The 20,016-nt window shown below is 28.2% G+C and overlaps 2 protein-coding genes across 5 annotated transcripts; both read right to left on the bottom strand.

Annotated features, from left to right (window-relative positions):
• Positions 1-5,268: 5,268 nt before the first annotated feature.
• Positions 5,269-13,902, bottom strand: LOC136089006 (sterile alpha motif domain-containing protein 3-like). 4 transcript variants are annotated; one of them, XM_065814426.1, is made up of 10 exons: positions 11,973-13,902; positions 8,093-8,195; positions 7,807-7,998; positions 7,409-7,664; positions 7,086-7,175; positions 6,741-6,896; positions 6,341-6,544; positions 5,893-6,085; positions 5,739-5,818; positions 5,269-5,637 (listed from the first exon to the last, which is right to left on the bottom strand). In XM_065814426.1, exons 5-10 carry the CDS (start codon positions 7,110-7,112, stop codon positions 5,350-5,352), a joined length of 948 nt encoding a protein of 315 aa, XP_065670498.1. In that variant the 5' UTR covers positions 7,113-7,175; positions 7,409-7,664; positions 7,807-7,998; positions 8,093-8,195; positions 11,973-13,902; the 3' UTR covers positions 5,269-5,349. The 4 variants fall into 4 exon arrangements, 2 of the variants coding, with proteins under 2 accessions (XP_065670498.1, XP_065670499.1); XM_065814427.1 differs by lacking the exons at positions 5,739-5,818; positions 11,973-13,902 and having other exon boundaries at positions 5,470-5,637; positions 7,086-7,664; positions 8,093-11,036; XR_010642701.1 differs by lacking the exons at positions 5,269-5,637; positions 5,739-5,818; positions 5,893-6,085; ... (1 more) ...; positions 6,741-6,896; positions 11,973-13,902 and having other exon boundaries at positions 7,110-7,664; positions 8,093-11,036.
• Positions 9,066-9,932, bottom strand: LOC136088350 (uncharacterized). Its single transcript, XM_065812048.1, has one exon. The coding sequence runs from the start codon at positions 9,930-9,932 to the stop codon at positions 9,066-9,068; it is 867 nt and encodes a 288-aa protein (XP_065668120.1).
• Positions 13,903-20,016: the final 6,114 nt, after the last annotated feature.

The raw sequence follows: 20,016 nt of genomic DNA, 5'->3' as shown, positions 1-20,016 counted from the left end.
TAATTAATTTCTAATTTTTCCTTGCGCCTAACATCCAATGGCTGGTCAAATTTCTTTTTGAAGAGACGTCATTATTTTTTGGTTATATAATAAACTTAACAAAGAATTTGATTAAAGAAAACTAAAAAAAAATATTTTATAGCTAAATTGAACTCAAGTTATATTGATTTTGTTGCGCAAAATAAACAAAAAAGGGCTCAAAGAAGATTAAATTCATAAATCTATCACCACATTATTTGCGTAGAAAAATATTTAATAAAACTATTATATACGTAAAAAAAAAAAATTTAATAAAACTATTAAACATTGTAAAATTTATAAATTTCCTTTTTTTTTTCGTGGTGCTTTAAATAACTAGATGGAGGTATAAAACATCTTCAGAGAAAAGCACATCTTTTCTATTAAAAGTTGCAAACTAAATAAAAATTTAAAAAAAAGAGGAAAAATGAATGAATTTAAAAAGGTTTTTAAAATAAATATGCAAATATGTCATACTGCGTCTACACAAAAAAAAATTATTTTAGTTAATCATTCTTAATTATTGTTCACTAAATATTGTTAGCTGAAATAAAATTTAGCATTTTATAATGCTAAATTTTATTTCAGCTTCATTTTTAGATAGACCTTTAAGATAGGGAGGGGGGGGGGGGGAGCGAAAGGGACAATTTGTTCCGGACGGCAGATATCCGAGGAGCACCAAATAAAAAGAAGGTACCTAAAAAAAAAAGTCCTTTTTTCTATTATATAGGAAAATTTTGAAAAATATGGGTGCCAATCAGTATTGCTGTCCGAGGCGGTGTGACAGCTCTCGATGGCTCCGACCTTTACAGGTTGAATTTTCCTACCTGTATAAACACTTTATTGTTTTACATTATTTTAAATATTTAAAATTTAATGTAAATACAGTACAAAGTAATAGATTTTACATAAGTTTTATATTATGCCGTCAATTTTCTGCATGTATATATTTCCTGCATATATATATTTCCTGTATATATTACCGTAAGTTGTTAAAAAATAATTTTACTTGAATTGTATTAAATTAAACTTTAAAGCTAAATTTTTTAATTTCTTTGGAATTTGTTAATCCTTTTTTTTAACTTGTAAGTTAATATCTTAAACGATTTACCACTAAAACTGATTCACTACTAAGGTTTTTTATTTTACGCATCAAAAGTTATATCTATACTGCAGTGATATCAAATAATTTATAGTTACTTAATTTCATTAAGAATTAACAAGTTTTGTTGTTGGCAAAGGTACAAAAAAGTTAATGCTAAAACAAAATTGAGTTGGCAATGCAAATTTTTCTTGTTTCAGTCACATTTCATCTTGTACTTGAGTTACTAATAGGACATAAAAACATAAAGCACAACTACTTTGCAACCAATTTATTTATTAGTAATATTTCAGTCTGATTTGTTCAGATCTCTATCAAACATATAGTAAAGATACAGTTTTATTTAATGTCTGATGGCAATGTTAACATATGTCCGGGTGACTCCACTTCTATTTCCTTAAAAGCCTTTTGACAACACTGTAACCAAAGTATGTAAAACAAACTAAAAAAAGCATCATTTTTTCCTCCATCGTTATTTAGTTTTTTCGAGAAGACTTGAGAAGCTTGTCACTAAGTTCTTAGAAGAGCATTTAACAAAGAAGTTCACACCGCTTTCCCTACCTAAATTTTTTATATATTCTCAGGGGTTCTGGACATGACTGCAGCAATCGTAATTACGTAATAATGTAACTACGTGTTGTGCCTTTTTTTCACTTACAAATACAAATCTACTAAAAGATTTTTTTTTTGATGAGTAGGTTTCTCGAAAAGTTCGGCCAATTTCGGCTAAATATATATAAATTTTTTTTTTGAAAATGGAGCATAAATAAGTTCTCGAAAAGGAAAATTTGTTATCAGTGAACTTAAAGCGAGTTGGTTCTTGCATGCAAAAAAGTAGCGAATTATTTTTACATTCTGTAAAGCGAATTCAACAAAGGAGGTATAAAAACACTTAAAGTAGTTTTTGGAGTTTGATGAAATCAAGTCATGCATCACATAGTTTACATGCGTGGTTCTAAACGAACATTGATATTGGTTAGCAACAATGAAAAAATCAATAATGCATTTAGAAATTGTGCCAATGTTGCTTGTCTTACAATGTTGCTTTGTCTTTTTTAAACCAAAAAAACGTCTGTACAAAGGTTCCTGCTTAACTCGTCCGGACGATGCTGTATACGCAACATCGACATCATTTTGTTTTTATTTTAATCAATTAGTTATTTAATTAAATAAATCTAATAATTGTTATTCTTTGTTTAGTCATAGGAACTTATTTATTTCGAGCTCACGGGTGATGACTAAAACTACAATTTAACTACACACTTATTTGGTTATATCAAAAGCCTAAACTAAGTGCTTATATTAGGTAAAATTATTATAAAACGAGTTAATTTTGGTGTACAAACAGAAACATAAGAACATAAAAAAAAAATAATCATGTTCAATATTAAATAAGTATTGAGTACAAGAGATATTATCAAAGATATTATCAAAGTGATATGAGTATTTTGAAACACTGTAGCATTTTACAAAATGATTTTATTCGATCGAATTTATTTTCATTTCTACATGGTCTTACCTCGCAATCCACTTCTTGTCTACCAACATTCACTCACTCTTTTGCATACTTCTTTGGTTGAAATTCTTTTAGTGGAGGACCTTCAATGCTGATGAACATCAATGCTGATGTATGTTTTACTGACAATAGGTTTCGTACATCTGTACAGATGATATTTATGATTGAAAAATCTATTTCACATTCTGAATTGCTCATTGTGTTAAGATGTGCTTTTCATAAAAAGATTTTATGCGTGACTTAAAACTTATTCGTAGCTTCTGATAGAAGGTGGGCTGATAAATTAAAGATGTCTTTGATATTTTCACATTTTGGAAAGTACTATTTTCAATGGCCAGTTTGATTTCAGAAACTTTGGGACCTACTTCAAATTTTCTCCCTTCAAAGTTAGAAATGAGACAAGAGATAACGTGAATTGCTTTTGCGAGTGTGTCATTTTTTATTTGTAGAACTTCTGAAGTTGATTTAATTTCTTCCAATGCATCAAACAGGATTTTTTTTAAATGACACAATTGCAATTTTTGTTCAAGGCTTTTAAATTTAGCTCTCTCCTTTGAGCCCGTGTTAGATCAGATAAAACATTAATGAAATGCAAATGTAAAGCTTAAAAGTTGTGCATAACGGTTTTAAAGTTCAAAATGACGAAGCTACCCACCGTGTACTGAGAACTCGCAAAATCTTAAGAAGAAAACTTTTTTTGAAGAAATACGAAGTTTGGTCCAAAATATCTGCAATTTTTTAATTTTTATGTTATTACTTATAAAGATAAATTTCATTTGGATCTAAAATTCCAGTTTACAACTATGTCTAAATTACAGTTAAATAGTAGTCTTAAGCAAAATAGACATAAGCATCACTGTTTTTTAATGAAATAAATATTTATATTTACGACACTATTCATCAGAAAGTATCTGTTGCAAACTGGAATCCTAGATATACACATTATAAACCAATGTGTGAATTTTTAGATGCATCATGGATTGAGTCTATCCACGAGTTTGATAGTAGGTTACTTTATCGGTAAAAAGATGGTTCAGAAACCATTTTGAATCTTTCAATACGTTTTTCGAAGAAAATTTATTTATTTGGCGCGTAAAAATAAAATAAATTGTTTTCGTTACATCCGTATCCGAAAATCTCGTAAACCATAGCAAGTGGGAGAAATTCAATAAAAAAAAAATTGCCGTGATTAGCCAATAAAACTTCTCTTTTAATTGTTTGAAGATGCCATTCTTTGATCCAGTCATAACGGAAGCACCATCACTGCAAAATTCTAGTAGATTATCCAATAAAAAGGAATCCAAAAATCCATGCCGAATAAGACAGTTTAGGATCTGAGTTGCAATTTCTTCAAAATTGTCTGCATTCAACTCTAATAATTCCACAAACGTGTTAGATGGAATATCCTCATATACATATTGATAATCGATTAGAATACTGAGCGGGTCTGAATGTAGCATAATACTTTTTTCTTCATTTGCTCACTCATAATACCAATTGCGTTTCCACAAACAATGTTTAAGTGAAACACTATGTCAGTATTAACACCATTTAACTTCTGTAGATTAACGAGTTAAAAAGATTGTATAGAATCAATTGTTTCAAGCAATATAGTACGCTGTCCTAAATACACATTCAGTTGTTTTTCTTCATAAGAGGCTGAGGCAACTGAACTAAGTGATTGTTGAGGAATCAATGATATAGAATTCCCTAGTATACTAAATGATTGATGAGGTCATGAAGATGAACAACTCGTTACTAAAGTTCTAATAAAGTTAGTAACATTTAATGGTGTATGATCTGTATCTCTGAAAGGCGCAGCATTATTTAAAATTAATTAATCAAATATACCCGGAAAAGGTTATTTCAGGGATATTTAATTAAAGTAAAAATAATAATAATAAAATATTATTCCTAATTATAATAACAAAAACAATAAAAATAGACAAAACACATTTCAACATTTCAAAAAACATTATGTAAAGGTATGGTTAATGATTTCTAGTCAGTTCTTACTGAACAAATCGTACTGTTTTTGGTCGTTTTGGTGTTGGTATTTTACAATAACTATAAACGTTACCAAAAGTATTAGAAAATACATAGAAACGTTAAATTTGAACGCTTATTTTTCCACAAACCGCCAATTGATAAAAATCAAAGTTATATTTTTATGCTGTTTCTGAAAGGCGTCAACATTTTGTTGTGCCTAAATATTTAAAGTCTGATGCTTACTTATACACACTAAAAAAAAAAGGTAGAATTTTCTACCCGTAGAGGTACTTCGTATATCCGACCCTATGGGTAGAAAAATATACCTTAACTTTTCGGGTTTTAAAATCTACCCTTAACAAGGGTATAATAATCCACCCAAGATTTAAAATCTACCCTAGATTTAGGGTAGAATTTTCTACCCGTAGAGGTACTTCGTATATCCGACCCTATGGGTAGAAAAATATACCTTAACTTTTCGGGTGTTAAAATATACCCTTAACAAGCGTATAATAATCCACCCAAGATTTAAAAATCTACCCAATTAGGGCAGAAATATAAATATTTATCACGCGAATTTACATTGCAGCTTTAGTTTAATTGTGGAACCGGTCAAAGTATGTCTAGTTTAAAGTATTATATGGAAATTGTAATTAATTTACTCGTGTTTATTGAGATACAAATTATTTTTTTTAAGTTATATTTTTATAAAAATTATCTATTATTACAAAAGTTTGTTCAAAAATCTTTGACTAAATGGTGTTGTAATGTAGCTAGAAACGCCACAAACATGGCTTGCAACAAAATCTAATGTTTTTTTAAGTTTTGCGTCAAATGCAATTTCGTACACCCAGTAGGCTGCAACTAAACTTGCAAGCGCACTTAATACTGTCTTGGATTTTGCTATTACTATGCCGTCGAGCATTACGTTTATTTCGGCATCATCAACGTTAAAAACATTTGCTTCGCCTGCACATCTGATGGTTATTGATGGAGTGGAAACTTGTGGATTCTGTAATTACAAAAATGTATAAATTATTAAAGTACTAATTTCATTAATAATTATCCATAATAAAATTGTTAGTAATAAAGACTACAAACTTGATATACAACCTTATTTAAAGAAAAGAAGCGATCGATGTCTTCACCAAATACAACTGGTAAAAGAAGCAAAGAAGCCGATATTCTCTGACCTGATATTATATATGTATACGATAACATGTGCAAAAAAATAGTCTATACTACAAAGAATATATTTATTATATACCTTCAATATCAACATTTGATGATGCACCAATACCATTTAATAAAATATTGACGGTTTGCAAAAACAATGTTTTTTTTATTGAAGGCAACTTTGATTTGCAAATGTCCAAAATTTTGTCTGAACGATTTTGAAAAAACTTCATTATCTTAATTTTCAAATCTAAACCAGTGATTCGTTTTGCTTCTTCGAACAACTAAAATGAGCATTAATACCATTTTAGTATTTCTAGTAAAAATATTTGTATATATATATATATATATATATATATATATATATATATATATATATATATATATATAATATATATATATATATATATATATATATAATGATAATAACATTAATTCCAATAATTATAATAATTAGGAATTATGCAAAAGGAATGTCAAAAATGAAAAAGTAAACAATAAATGTTTACAGTTTGTTTATTGAAAAACACAAAAATAACCTCAATTTCCATTGTTAAACAAGGAAACCTTTGCAATATGACTTGTGTAGTATTGGCTTTGATAAAAATTCTTCTTGATACATAGGTACGGCTCATTCTATCAGATATAATAGTCGTGTCAGGATAATGTTTATTGTGCTCCTTTAACATTAATATTACATGTTGCTCTACACTTGAAGAATCTTCTAAAGAGTCATTTGAAACCTGCAACATAAATCCGAATATGAAAATTTTTACAAAAAAATAATTACAAATTTTATCAAAATAGTACTTGGATATTACCTTCCATTAAAAATTAGCTATTAGAGTTATTTATTGCAATAAATAAAGATATATAAAATAAAGTCAGTCAAATTTGAGTTGGCACAATGCTGGTTTAAAATTAAATAAATTGCAGTACCTCTAGTCTAGTTATCTTTACAGGTTGATTATCATTAATCAGCTGGCTGTGTATCCTTTTGGATGCAAACTTTTTATGAGCTATAACAGACTCATCATTAGAATATTTTGCACGTTCTGATTTAAATTTAGTTCTTAGACTATCCAACCATGTTACCTAAAATAGAGAATTTATATACATATAAATCTTTATATGTATATAAATTTATGAATTTATATTCATATAAATCATAAAGTTTGCATAGAAAGTAAATATTATACAGTTTTACACCATACATATATGTAAACATTTTTAGAGATAACCTAACAAGATTTAGATTTTATAAAAATTTATTTAAATACTCACATATAACTTCGATGATTTGCCTTTCATAACTATGACACTGTCACATAGATTTGGATATATTATTAAATCTCTAATTATATGCCTCAGTAACTATAAATAAATTGAATATGTGTTAACAGTTTCAAAACAGTTCAATTCATTCATTCTGTACAGAAGGAATTTAGTTCTGTTAACAAAATTACACACTATTCTGTGAGATCCGTTCTTGAAAAAACTAATGCCTGTAAAAGTTCTACCTGGGCCAACAACAAACAATGATGTTAAAATAATGACAATAATGACGATGATTTAACTACATAATAAAAGAAAAATTAAAAACTTACAGATCATATTGTATAAGATCTTCAAATAATATTCTCACAAGAGAATGCTCTGCAAATGGCTCTAATGAAGCCTTGTCCTTTGCTTTTTGTAGGGCTACAGAAATATGTTGGGGAAGAACGGGCATGCTATACACAAAGGGAAACACACGCAATGTTTTCTCGTTCGTTGTTGATTTAATATCAAGCAATGGCGTTAAACTGTTATCAAACATAACTGCACAAGGTTGGGGCGCAAATTCAGAATTAGTAAAAAAATCTAAAACAATTTACTAATATAATATGCTTAAGTTAAAAAAAGTAATAATTACCAACTATAATGAAGAAATGACTAAATAACTTAGAACATAGGTTAACAATGAAATGTTTAAAATTCATAGCAAGTTCATAAAATTATTAACCTATTGAATTTGAACTCCCTTGTTGCTCAGACCTTGAAGTGACAGGTATTTCATGAGTCCAAAGTTGTTCAGCCCCTAGAACAATTAAAATTTCATTTACACAATGCAATAGCACCTCATCGTCGTCTATTTCTGTGCCATCAGAATTCAAAACTATCACAAGAGGGTTGATCAAGTTGAACTTTCTTTGTGCTGTAAAGAAAAAACAATATTTATATTATTACATAAATCAATAAAATTGCATAATCTTTATTAAATATAACGGTATTGTAAATATAAAAACAACCTTTTGTCTTTAAACTCAACAAATTATCAGCAACAAAATTTTTTTTCTGAACTCTGTCGCTTGTCCAAACTTTGAAGTTATACATTTTTTAGAAATAACTAAACTAAATAAAAAGTAAATAACTTTAATCTAAATTATTAATATGTATGATTTAAAGACTGATGAAATTAATACTCTCCGTATAACAACAACATCAACAACAGATAATCATTTTCATTTACAATCATTACATTAAATAAGATATTTAAAATATATATAAGATATTTTTGCAAATGTTAAAAAAACATAAACACCCAAACAAAAATTAACATATTAATAGTCTAGGGAGTTAGTGGGGTAGGTTGGGAATGAATGTTAAATTAAATAGTTGGGTTGAATTTTAAATATGTATTTATATTTAATATTGTAAAGTTTTTTAACTTTTAACCACACTGTTGTGCAAAAATATCATATTTTCACCATTTACGTTATATGAACTAAGTGGCTGATAATTAATAATAGCTCCTGGTGTATAAACAATCCATTCATCACTCTTTTCAGTAATGTAAGCATCAAGATGTGGGTTATAAGTCAAAGAATAATGGAGAATACAACATATAACCCATAGGCCATGCAAATATAAAATGAATTCAATTTCGGCAAACAGTGGAACGCATTCTTCATCAATTACATTATAGACAACAAAGGTTTTTACACGTGATAACGTTCCATTACATTGCAAGCGATTGACAGACAGTATATTCTTTTGATTACTACTTATCTCAATTCCATACATTTGTTTAATTTTTATGCAAAGACTGGTTGGAAAAATTGAATAAGGAAGAAATTGCTGTAAACCGAGAATAACTGGAGAGCTCTGAACCCATTCATTTGCTGGTGACAAAAGAGCACACTTAGCCATCTGGTGTCTCTCAGCAAGAGTTTTAGTAATGCTTCTAAAATTTTTCACACGATGAGCAATTTGTTTAAAATATTAATGTTTTGCTTCAAATCTTAGGCACCAAAGTAATCTAAGAGGACCAAATTGGGAAATCATTCGTGGATAATGAACAAGAAAATGTATCTTGGGTGTAAATAATTTTGGATTTAATCGTGCTAATAACTCATGGTGCCTAGCAATAAGGTGGGTGAGTACAGGAATCCACTCTATATCAATAACTGGTGAAAGAATAATTTGGCATATTTTTCTGCATAACAAATGTAGCAACCAATATTCATTTTCATATGGTACAACTTTTCCAATATATAATGGAAGATGATAAAATAATGACCACCTCTCCACAGCCTTTCCACTGATATGCTTGTTACTTGATACTAAATTAAGTGGAACATTTGAAGGCAATGGTTTATTACAGCGTTCAGTAATCCCATATTTAAAATTTTTTAGTATATTTCTGAGCTCACAGACTGTCAAAAACTTATCTTTAACAAGGCCTTTTATAACAACACTAAAATTAACACTCATCAGTCCTTCCAATATGTCATGTAATATGTCCTGGGGCATGGAATCAATTGGGTGAAAATAATTTAAGATAGAAAATGGGCATTCTTTTTGAACTCCATACACAGGCATCAGAGTTGGATCAATTAACACAGAGTTAACATGATAATTATGACTGGTTTTAGTTCTTAATATACATTGACTTTCAGTTTTAATATTACGAATGTTAATATGTGGTACCATGCAATTTCGACAAATACGGCCAGACGAGAAACATGCAGAGAACCCACCAATTGTATGTGCAGACAAATTATCACCAGATAATGTAACAATGGAGCCTTTAAGATTGTGTGTTATACCTTCAACATTAATGTTAATACCTTCATTTTGAAGTATCATTAAATCATTCTACAAAGGTTGTAGAATTAGTGCGTAGCCATGTTCTTTAATTATACTATACTTAGAAATCAGTGCTAAATGAATGTGGTTCAATGATGACCAATATTTACTCTCAATATTGCCAACAATAAAGTAAAAAACACTTATTTTATGAGTTCCTTTTCGACTTCCTAGCGGGTTGCATATTTCAAGCTCATCACTATAGAAATATAGTCTGATAAAAGAGTCACAGCAAAAATGTTTTATTCGTGACTGCCATACCAAACCATCGGTATAGTCATGTAGATAATCACTAACCTGTTTTTTATGCTGAAAACTACTCCAAACATCTTCACGTTTTAGATAACTTTTCAAAGTTGCCAATAAAGGAACATAGTGAAATTTAGTATTAGCTTGATTTTTATTTTCTAACGTAACAATAAATCTATTGTCAATTGGTGAGATATTATATTCAATTGGAGGAACATAGTCAAGGTTTAACTTCATATATGATTCCATTAGACGGTCGGTGGATGTTGATTTTGAAATACTTTCATAGAAAGAATCTTCTTCAAGAATTTGTCTATACACATAATCTAGTTTCCAATCAATTCCACAATGTTTAAGTTTACCCCGAATTATTGAAGAAATACTGCTTTGATACAAGTCAAACAATGTTTGAACTTGCTCGAAAATTTGCTTTATTACTGATTTTGGAAGCATAAATTTTTCTCTACAATATAGTTTAGTGTGACACAATTGTCTAGAGAAGCATTCACTAAAATCCATAAAATCACGCATTAAGGACTTGTCAATATTTAAAAACAGATTTTCTTCACACTCCCTGGCATCATATTCCTCTGTTTTCTGACTGTCCAATATTTCGGAGTCTGTATTTTTGAGTAAAGATTCATCAACAGCTATTTTATGGCATTTATTAATGTGCCATTTAAAAGTATTAGCTGTATTATACAAGTATTTACATTCACCAATGCCACACTCTAAATTCATGAATTTATCTTCAGAATGCGAAAGAAGCATATGATTAACTAGATCACGACATAAGAAAAAGTGTTTTCGACAATAAATGACTTTACACATATATATAGACATCTGAATTATTTTTTGACTAAAATTACAAAATAATAAAGTGTATATATATATATATATATATATATATATATTTTTTATATATATATATATTTATATATATATATATATATATATATATTATATGAAATATTATATATATATGTATATATTATATGAAATATTATATATATATGTATATATTATATGAAATATTATAACTGCTATAGTTTTGATGAACAATGTATATAGTTTTGATATATATATATATATAAATATATATATATATATATATATATATATATATATATATATATATATATATATATATATATATATATATATATATATATATATATATATATATATATATATTATTGAACCCAGTTTTAAGCCAAAACGTCAGTTAAAAAAAATGTACATTTTTTGTTTATGTAAATACATTGAGTTTAATATCAAAACTATAGCAGTTAAAATATTTCATACATGAAAACAATTTAGTGATATGTTGCCAAATAAAAAAGTTTTTTCATAAAATGTTTAAAAAATAGTATATTTAGTGGTTTAAATAAAAAAGAGAGATACAATAAAAATATTACTTGAAAAAGAGTATAATAATTTAAAAAAGAGTACGTCTGGTCACCCTAATATATACAATATATAGCATACTAAGAATATCCTCATCCACATATCCACCTAAGAATCCTACCATTTTGTCGTGCTTTTTTGCTTTGCAATGGTAGAAAATGCTAAGGTAGATATTTTCTCTAGCCGAGGTAGAATTTTCTACCTTAGTTTGCTAATAAAAGGTTTGCCGTTAATTTTTAGATTTGCGTTTAGGGTGTTTTTTCAAAACCCTATTACAAAGTAGCGAAATTCATACCCTAAGGCAGAAAAATATACCTCAATTTCAATATTAGGATTAAGCAGCGGTAAATATACCTTAGGGTATATAAAAACACCCCGTTTTACCTTTATTTCTTAGTGTGTAAAAACCATAATCCAATACTGTTTTAAACATCATAGATGGGTACTCCTAAAAACAATAAAAGACCTTCTTTAAAAATCAGAACAAGTTCACTACACACAGTTCTGCAATTTGTTCTCTTGAAATAATTTCTATAAAACTATTTAAATAGAGATATTCTTAACTATATACTCAAATACACTTACAGCTTAAGTATTATCAGATGTTATGATTATTAACATCTGGTAATGCTTGATAATTGTCACGAGTAGATATGACAGAGAAATTATTAATTGCGGAGTTTGATAAGATTTATTTGTTCAGATCTGAACAAATATTTGTTAAGAATTTGATTTCCATGATGGTGCAACTCAAGTTGCACCATTATGGAAATCAATGTCAGAAGAAGCTGTCAACTCAAAATCTTTGAACGAATTCAAAAACATTTATGATTACAAATTTAAAAATCTGAACAAATTAAAACGTTTTCAAGAAAACTTTAATTAAAACATGAAAAGGCTGTCAATGTGGGGAATTCTTACTTGCTGGTGCATTAGCAACATCAGGTGCTGGTACATCAACAATCAGGTGGTGGTACATCAGCAATAGCATTAAACAATAATGTTAGTTATTTAATAATAAAATCTACGACTTAATGGTGATTCCGTTATTACTGAAAAATTAAACTTTATTTCCATATTTCCAAAAAAATAAAAAAAAGTCCCATTTTTTCTCAAAACTAAAGCGGGTTATAGTGATAAAAATGCTATAGAGCCCACTCTTCAAGCACACTCTATTACCAGTCTCTCTTTTATGATAAACGTGCATCTAATATTTTTATTGTCAAAAATAGTGGCTTTCTTGATATACGTAAGTCCTACAATCAAGACTCGTTAAAATTATGACTTTAAACTTAGGATGAAATTTGCATACAAACAAAGTCCACTTTAAATACAATTTATGTGGAACAGGCGATAAAAATACTTCCGTATTTAAAAGATAACACAGCCATTAAAACACCTGTCTAATTAGAAAATATCTAGTTTTTAAATTTTTTAATGAAAAAAGTTTAGCTTATTAATTCTTTTATTTTTTTTCATAGAATATTCTTTTATACTCATAATAAGAATTTTGAAATCAAGAAAACAAGGGGTTTAAAGATACATATAGGTTTTAGATATTTTAAAAAAAACCACCCTTTCCGCCAAACATTTTGTTTATTGTAAAATATCTTTTGAAAATGTAGAAATAAATGGTAAAATATTACAAGAAGTACAAGTTTTTCAAAATAAAAAATACCCTTAAAATATGGTTCTTTAATAATATTAAAGCAACACTTTTATAAGTGTGTTTACCCTATTAATATTACTATTTGTTTTATGTTTCATGTATAACAATATTATTTCCTAGTGATGCAATTGGCCGCTATGTTACTATGTACTGTTTTCCTTAGATACAAAGTTTGGATCAATTATATTTTATCGTTTTCCTTATCTGATTGTTTGAGTTTTTCTGTCGTTCTTCTGCTAACTCTATAAAATTTATATTTGAATCTATGGTATCATATACTCTAACGACAAGCTCAACTTTTATCGACTTTCTAAAAGATAAATAACTAACAAGGTGTTTGAGAATGTCATGTAAAAAAATTTTAATTTTATATTTCCTAATTAACTATCTTAGATTAGAAACAGAAAACAAATAAAAGTTCTGAAAAAAAAAAGCTCTTTGTTCAAATTTTTCCCTTCCAAATTAAGCGGCCGTGGCGCAGTGGTTAGAGCGCTTTCTTTATAAGTAGTAGATCGAGGTTCGAAACGAACTCTGGATATATTTTCGTGTCACGGTAAGGAAGGAGGCATGAACTTCTAAGTTAAATGCGCTTCCGCGGTGCTCTGTGACAAGACCGTTAGGTCTTCTTGGGCCACCTAAATAACAAAATAAAATAAATAAATAAATATAATTTGCCCCTCCAAAAAAATTTTAACGCGGTTAATAATTACTACTTAATCTCGAAAACGTCTGTACGAAAACGTCGGGTTTTTAATTATGTTACCGAGACCACTTCACAGTAAAGTAAAATGTTGTTGTGACGTCAGATTACGACCTCTTAAGCACAAATCCATAAAAATTTTTTTTTAGAATCAGAAACAATTTCAGCTGTTTGCATTATAACTGTTAGGCTTTATTTTGTATTAACTGGTTACTACTTTATTTTGTATTACTTTTACTACGAAATAAACATTATAAATGAAAACAAAAGTACACAATTTTAATTCAATGAAGCGGAAAGCAAAAACCGTGTTTTACCGTGTAAATCTAGAAAAACACCTTGATTGGTTGCAACTATGTTTCCAATAATTTCCTGTAAAGGAAGGTTGTTTTTCTAACTAATTATATTAAAATTATGAAATACGATGAAAAATTACCAAAAACGTGATAAAAAAAATCAAGTACTAATAAAAATTCTGATGAATGTAGACTTATTTTATATAATAACATTTATTAAATATTGCTTGCTTCAATAAATTTTCTAAATCAATTGAGTTATAATTTGATTTCTTTACTCCATTACCTGTAACTATATAAACATAAATGATTGACACAAATAAAATAAACGGAAATAACTTTAAGTTATAATATAGTCAACCTAACATACAAAGTATCATCTGACAAATTTAAGTTAATCTAAGAATTAGATGTAAATAATTTTTTATTTCTTTAGTTATTGATTTTTTTAAATTGGTTTGATAATGCAGAGTATTCGAACATGTCAGTTTAACTTTCAATACTTTATTGCCAGCACTACATTGTTAAGTATAATCCGCGTAACAAACGCTTTCATAGTTGTTATATCAAACCTTTTACTAGTTATTGGTGTCTTGATTGATAGAGATAATAAAAAACTTTCTAAAAACGAATTATTAATGCTTCTCCTATCGTCAACAAACGTATGCGCTGGATTACTACATATACCGGTGAGAATAATTCAGACAAAAAACTTATATGATTTTAGTTGCTGGGTATTTTACCTGTTGGTATTTTTCTATGTATTTTTAATGTGCTATTCTGGAACAATTGTTTTACTCATTTCAATCGAACGTTTTATTACTGTGGTTATTAGCATCGATTGGAAGATAAAGCTTTTTAAAAGATTTTACTTCATTTTTTATAATTTTTTGTCTTTAATTATTTGTTTTGGATTTGGGATTTGGTTTGCTGTTGTTATAAATTCCGATAATATTACAGTTCATGTGGCATTTTATTACAATATAGGGGTTTATGCAAATGTTTTCTTACTAATAGTTTTGGTTTTAAATCTTTTGCTCCTCATTAAAACAAAAAGGAGTTTGAACAACTTAACAATTACAAATCAAAAACTTGAAAACCACATTACAGTTACTATTGTACTAATCTCGTTAACTCTTGTTTTATTGTGTACACCTGGATTTGTTTTAGATTACTATTTAGCATCTGCGTTATCCAGTAAAGATGTTCCCAAAATTTTAAAAATAATAAGCATGCAAAACTGGACTATCGTTCTTAATGAACTAAATCGAACAGTTAATGCGTTAATATATTTATTTAGGAACAAAGGTGTTTTTAAAAAGTATAAAAATCTATTTCATTCTCTTGTTGGGAGATTTAAACGTAAGCAATAATGGAAAGCAAAACCTTTTTTAACTTTGTAAAAAAATTCACTTTTTCATTCATTTTATGAATTTATATGTCAAATAATTTTATGTTGAAGAAATTTTATATAAAGATTTTTGAAAATATTTGGACGATAAGTATCTTTTTTTCACCTGATTTAGTTTAAATACTTGGAGGTATACTAAACTATGATACGGAAAATTTGTGTATATTTTCATCATGGTCAACGTCATTTATAGCTTGAAGAATATGTGAAATCTTGTTTCATAAAAAATTGTCAAACATGTAAACTATTATTAAAAATTGTGCAACAGTAAACTATTATCTACTTTTTTAAAACTTTACATCAACTTTATATTTATGAAATTTAAAAAAAAAAAAAATACAAGTTGTTAATAATTTTTTTTATTGGTAATTAAGGTATGTAAAGATGAAATAACGATCTTTTCGCAAAGATAAGTGATGTTTAGTGATTTTTGTGTTTTGTTTTTCTTTCTTCTTTTATTTTCGCCTTTTGATAATATTTACAATTTGAATGTATATAAATAAAAACATTAGTAATGCAAGAAAAAGTTATTAATTCGTCTTATCAACAAGCCCCATTCGTACGTATTTACAAAAACCGAAATATGTATAAATAGGTTGTAAAATAAATATATATACATATACGTATACTCCACAATATACGTATACTCCACAATATACGTATACTTCACAATATACGTATACTCCACAATATACGTATACTTCACAATATACGTATACTCCACAATATACGTATACTCCACAATATACGTATACTCCACAATATACGTATACTCCACAATATACGTATACTCCACAATATACGTATACTCCACAATATACGTATACTCCACAATATACGTATACTCCACAATATACGTATACTCCACAATATACGTATACTCCACAATATACGTATACTTCACAATATACGTATACTTCACAATATACGTATACTCCACAATATACGTATACTTCACAATATACGTATACTTCACAATATACGTATACTTCACAATATACGTATACTTCACAATATACGTATACTTCACAATATACGTATACTTCACAATATACGTATACTTCACAATATACGTATACTCCACAATATACGTATACTCCACAATATATTCATTGAAGTGAAATAAATAACAATTTGTTGTTAGAAAAATTTTAAGAAAAATATTCATGTAAAGAGTAACATTAAAGTAAACAAAAAAAAAAAAACAATTAAAAATAAAAGAGTACGTATTTACAAAAACCGTAATAAGATATATCAAGTTATAATAAGCACCCTGAGCGAATATTCGAATATTTCCAAAAATCGTTATAATGGATCCAAAATATATAATTCACATCGATATTTGAGCACCCGAAATTTTTATTTAAAAACCCAGGGTTTTTAAAAAAACAGATTCTTTCATATGTAAACATAGTATTTTAACAAACAAAAAATTAGTAAGCGTTTTAATTAGACGAGAGCCGCTAATAACAGCGTATAAAATTACGTTAATTAATTTTAAAAGTTATAAATCACCTTGAACTTCTCACATTTTAGAAGTTTTTTGGTCTGCTCATATTACCTAGATGCTAGTGTTACCCCGAATTTACCCTATTAATGCATATAGGTATATATGAATAAATTCATATATACCTATATGCATTAATATATAGGGCTATATATACCTACTTATTGAAAAATATGAAAGTAAAATAAATATCCATTCACTGTTAGTTAAATTAAAATTTCAAGAAATTTCATTCATGTTATGAGAAACATTCCTGAAAAGAAATTAAAAATAAATCACTCAAAATTATCTCTCTAGAGCAGTACCTGGTAAAATTTCGTTAACTCGTAACATACTATAGTAATATTTACTTTTTGAGAAAACTTGAAAAGTTGAAAGTTTTATGAGTCGGAAAAACACGGAGTCTGGAGAGAGTTTTAAAACATTAAAATGCGGAGAAAAAAACTAGATGAATAACAGTTTATAGAGCATGATGGGGCAGATACACCGAAAAAATGTGACTTTACTGAATGGCAACTCAAGACTAAATATTGTCTGAAAAAACTAGAAGAGAAAGAATATCTGTAGAAGAAAACAGTCCAAATATGACAACAGTATTCTATACAGGCACGAATAAGAGATTTTTAAAGGTAGAGAATAGAATAAGGAGTAAGAAAATGGCGGGCAAGATAAAAAGAAGCAACTTTAACAGGTGCTAACTTTGCAAAGGTTTGTATATATGGTTTCCATGAGAGGTCAGTCGTGATTAATATTTCAAGAAAACGCAAAGAAGAGAACTCAGTAAGAGGGTTTGCTCAATATTGGAATGTCAACAATACGGCGATAGTTGTTTGCAGTAAATAACTGAGTTTAAAATTCACAAGCCACTGTAAGCCCCAAGCTGTTATAGAAAAGAGATCAGATTCAAGATTGGCTGTCTGTTCTAAGCGAACGAAAAGAGAAGTCTTTTTTTCAAAATAGGAGAATAAAATTGTGTCATCAGTAAATAAATCCTGTTTAGATATAGGATTGTCAGGAAAATTTTTAATGTAGATAAGAAACAATAAGGATAGAAACTTGAGGTACCCCAGAAGTTACTGGAAGTAACTAAAAGAGTTGACCTTCGAGAATAACTTGAAATGATTTGGTAATCTCAAAAACATTTCCAGATAAACTATATGAAGCAAGCTTGTAGAGAAGACTACGAAGCTAAACTTTATTGAAAGCTTTAGATTGCCAAGAGCAATAGGCCTTGTCTCGCCATTTCCATCTAATGCATGATAGAATCTTTTGGTTACAACAATAAGCAAGTCAGCTGTAAAACGAGAGGATTGGAAATCATATTGATTGTCAGAGAATAAGTTATTAGACTCAAGATGAGATGTCAGAAATTTATTGATTATAGACCTTGCTAATAATAGAGAGAAGATTGATCAAACAATTGTTGGAGGGGTCAGAATTTTCTTCAAATGCATTAAAAATTTGAATCACAGATGCCATTGTCCAGCATGCAGGAAAACAAGACAATCAAACAAAACATTTTGTCAATCAATTAAGATATAGTTAACACTTTTATAAAACTATGACAGGAATGTTGCCTGAACCACAATCCGTTGAAGAATTTAGTTGAGAAATGATTTTAGCAACATAAGCTAACTAAGCTTATCTTTGGGAGAAGTTCATTGGTCTGATACCATGAGTAAAAAAAGATATTTGTTCTCAAGAGTTCTTTTGAAAAAGATAAAAATTGATGAATTGATGCGTAAGTAGGGTGGGGCAAGATGACCCGTGGGGCAAGAAGTCTTTTTGCTTATGTGAGAGTATCATAGAACGGTAATGTTTTATCCCTCTATAATATTATTCATAAAGTTAAAACAAAATCTTGGAATAAAAAATGTTTTTAATATTGCTGGTAGGTGAGGTTTAAATCGGTTTATTACTTTTTGGAGTATTTTGGTAGTAAGTTGCTTCTAATTTTGAATGTTTATTGGATCGGCAATACTTATGCGATTAAGGTAAGAAATGTGTTGTTTTATAGATAAATTATCCCACGATAATATATAGTAAAGAAATTTTATAATTTAGCAATAAAATTAATTTTATTTGGAATTTCTACCATTTTTAAAGTGTGCTTAGAACACAAAAACGTTTACTAATTTAGTTATTGACAATGTTTATATGTTGGTTTATATGTTGATAACAATTATACATATTTATAAATAGCTTTTTAAAATAATTTTATATATTAAGTAAATGTTGTAATGTATATGCTAAGTAAAATGAAGCTGTACCACATGCTATTCCCAGACGGCACATCTGGTTTTAATCTCGGAATTAAAACCCGTATAAACACGTGTTTGTTACGATCCAGGCGTAAACCAAAAACACGTGGATTTCACGGGAAGTTTAACTGGAGTTTTACACGTGTTTTCTAAGGTTTCTAAGACGAGTTTTTTTATGTTTTAAATACGTGTTTTTGAGGTTTTAAACTCGTGTTTTAAGAGGTTTTAAATTCGTGTTTTTTTATAGTTTAAAACGGACTTATGGCATTAAATAAAGTTTCCAAACGGAAACTTTATTTAATGCCTTAAGTTAGTTCAGGCATAAGTTTTCCAAACTTATGCCTGAACTAACAGCTGTTCAGCACGGTTAAATGATAAACCAAAAATACGTAGGTTTTGTTAGACACGTTTATAGCTTTAAACATGTAAACCTTTTTTTATATATACAACATATTTACGACAATTTTGTTGTTTTATTTTTGTTTTTTAAGGTAAATTATTTTACAATAATACTACGAAGAAAAAATAAACAAAGAAATAAAAAACCAAATCATTAAAAATAAGCTAATAAAAGACGCTTGGCA

This window comes from Hydra vulgaris, chromosome 12, assembly GCF_038396675.1.
Source record: "Hydra vulgaris chromosome 12, alternate assembly HydraT2T_AEP".
Classification (NCBI taxonomy): Eukaryota; Metazoa; Cnidaria; class Hydrozoa; order Anthoathecata; family Hydridae; genus Hydra; species Hydra vulgaris.
The sequence above is the reverse complement of the archived record's forward strand: the minus strand, read 5'-3'. Positions and strand labels throughout refer to the sequence as shown.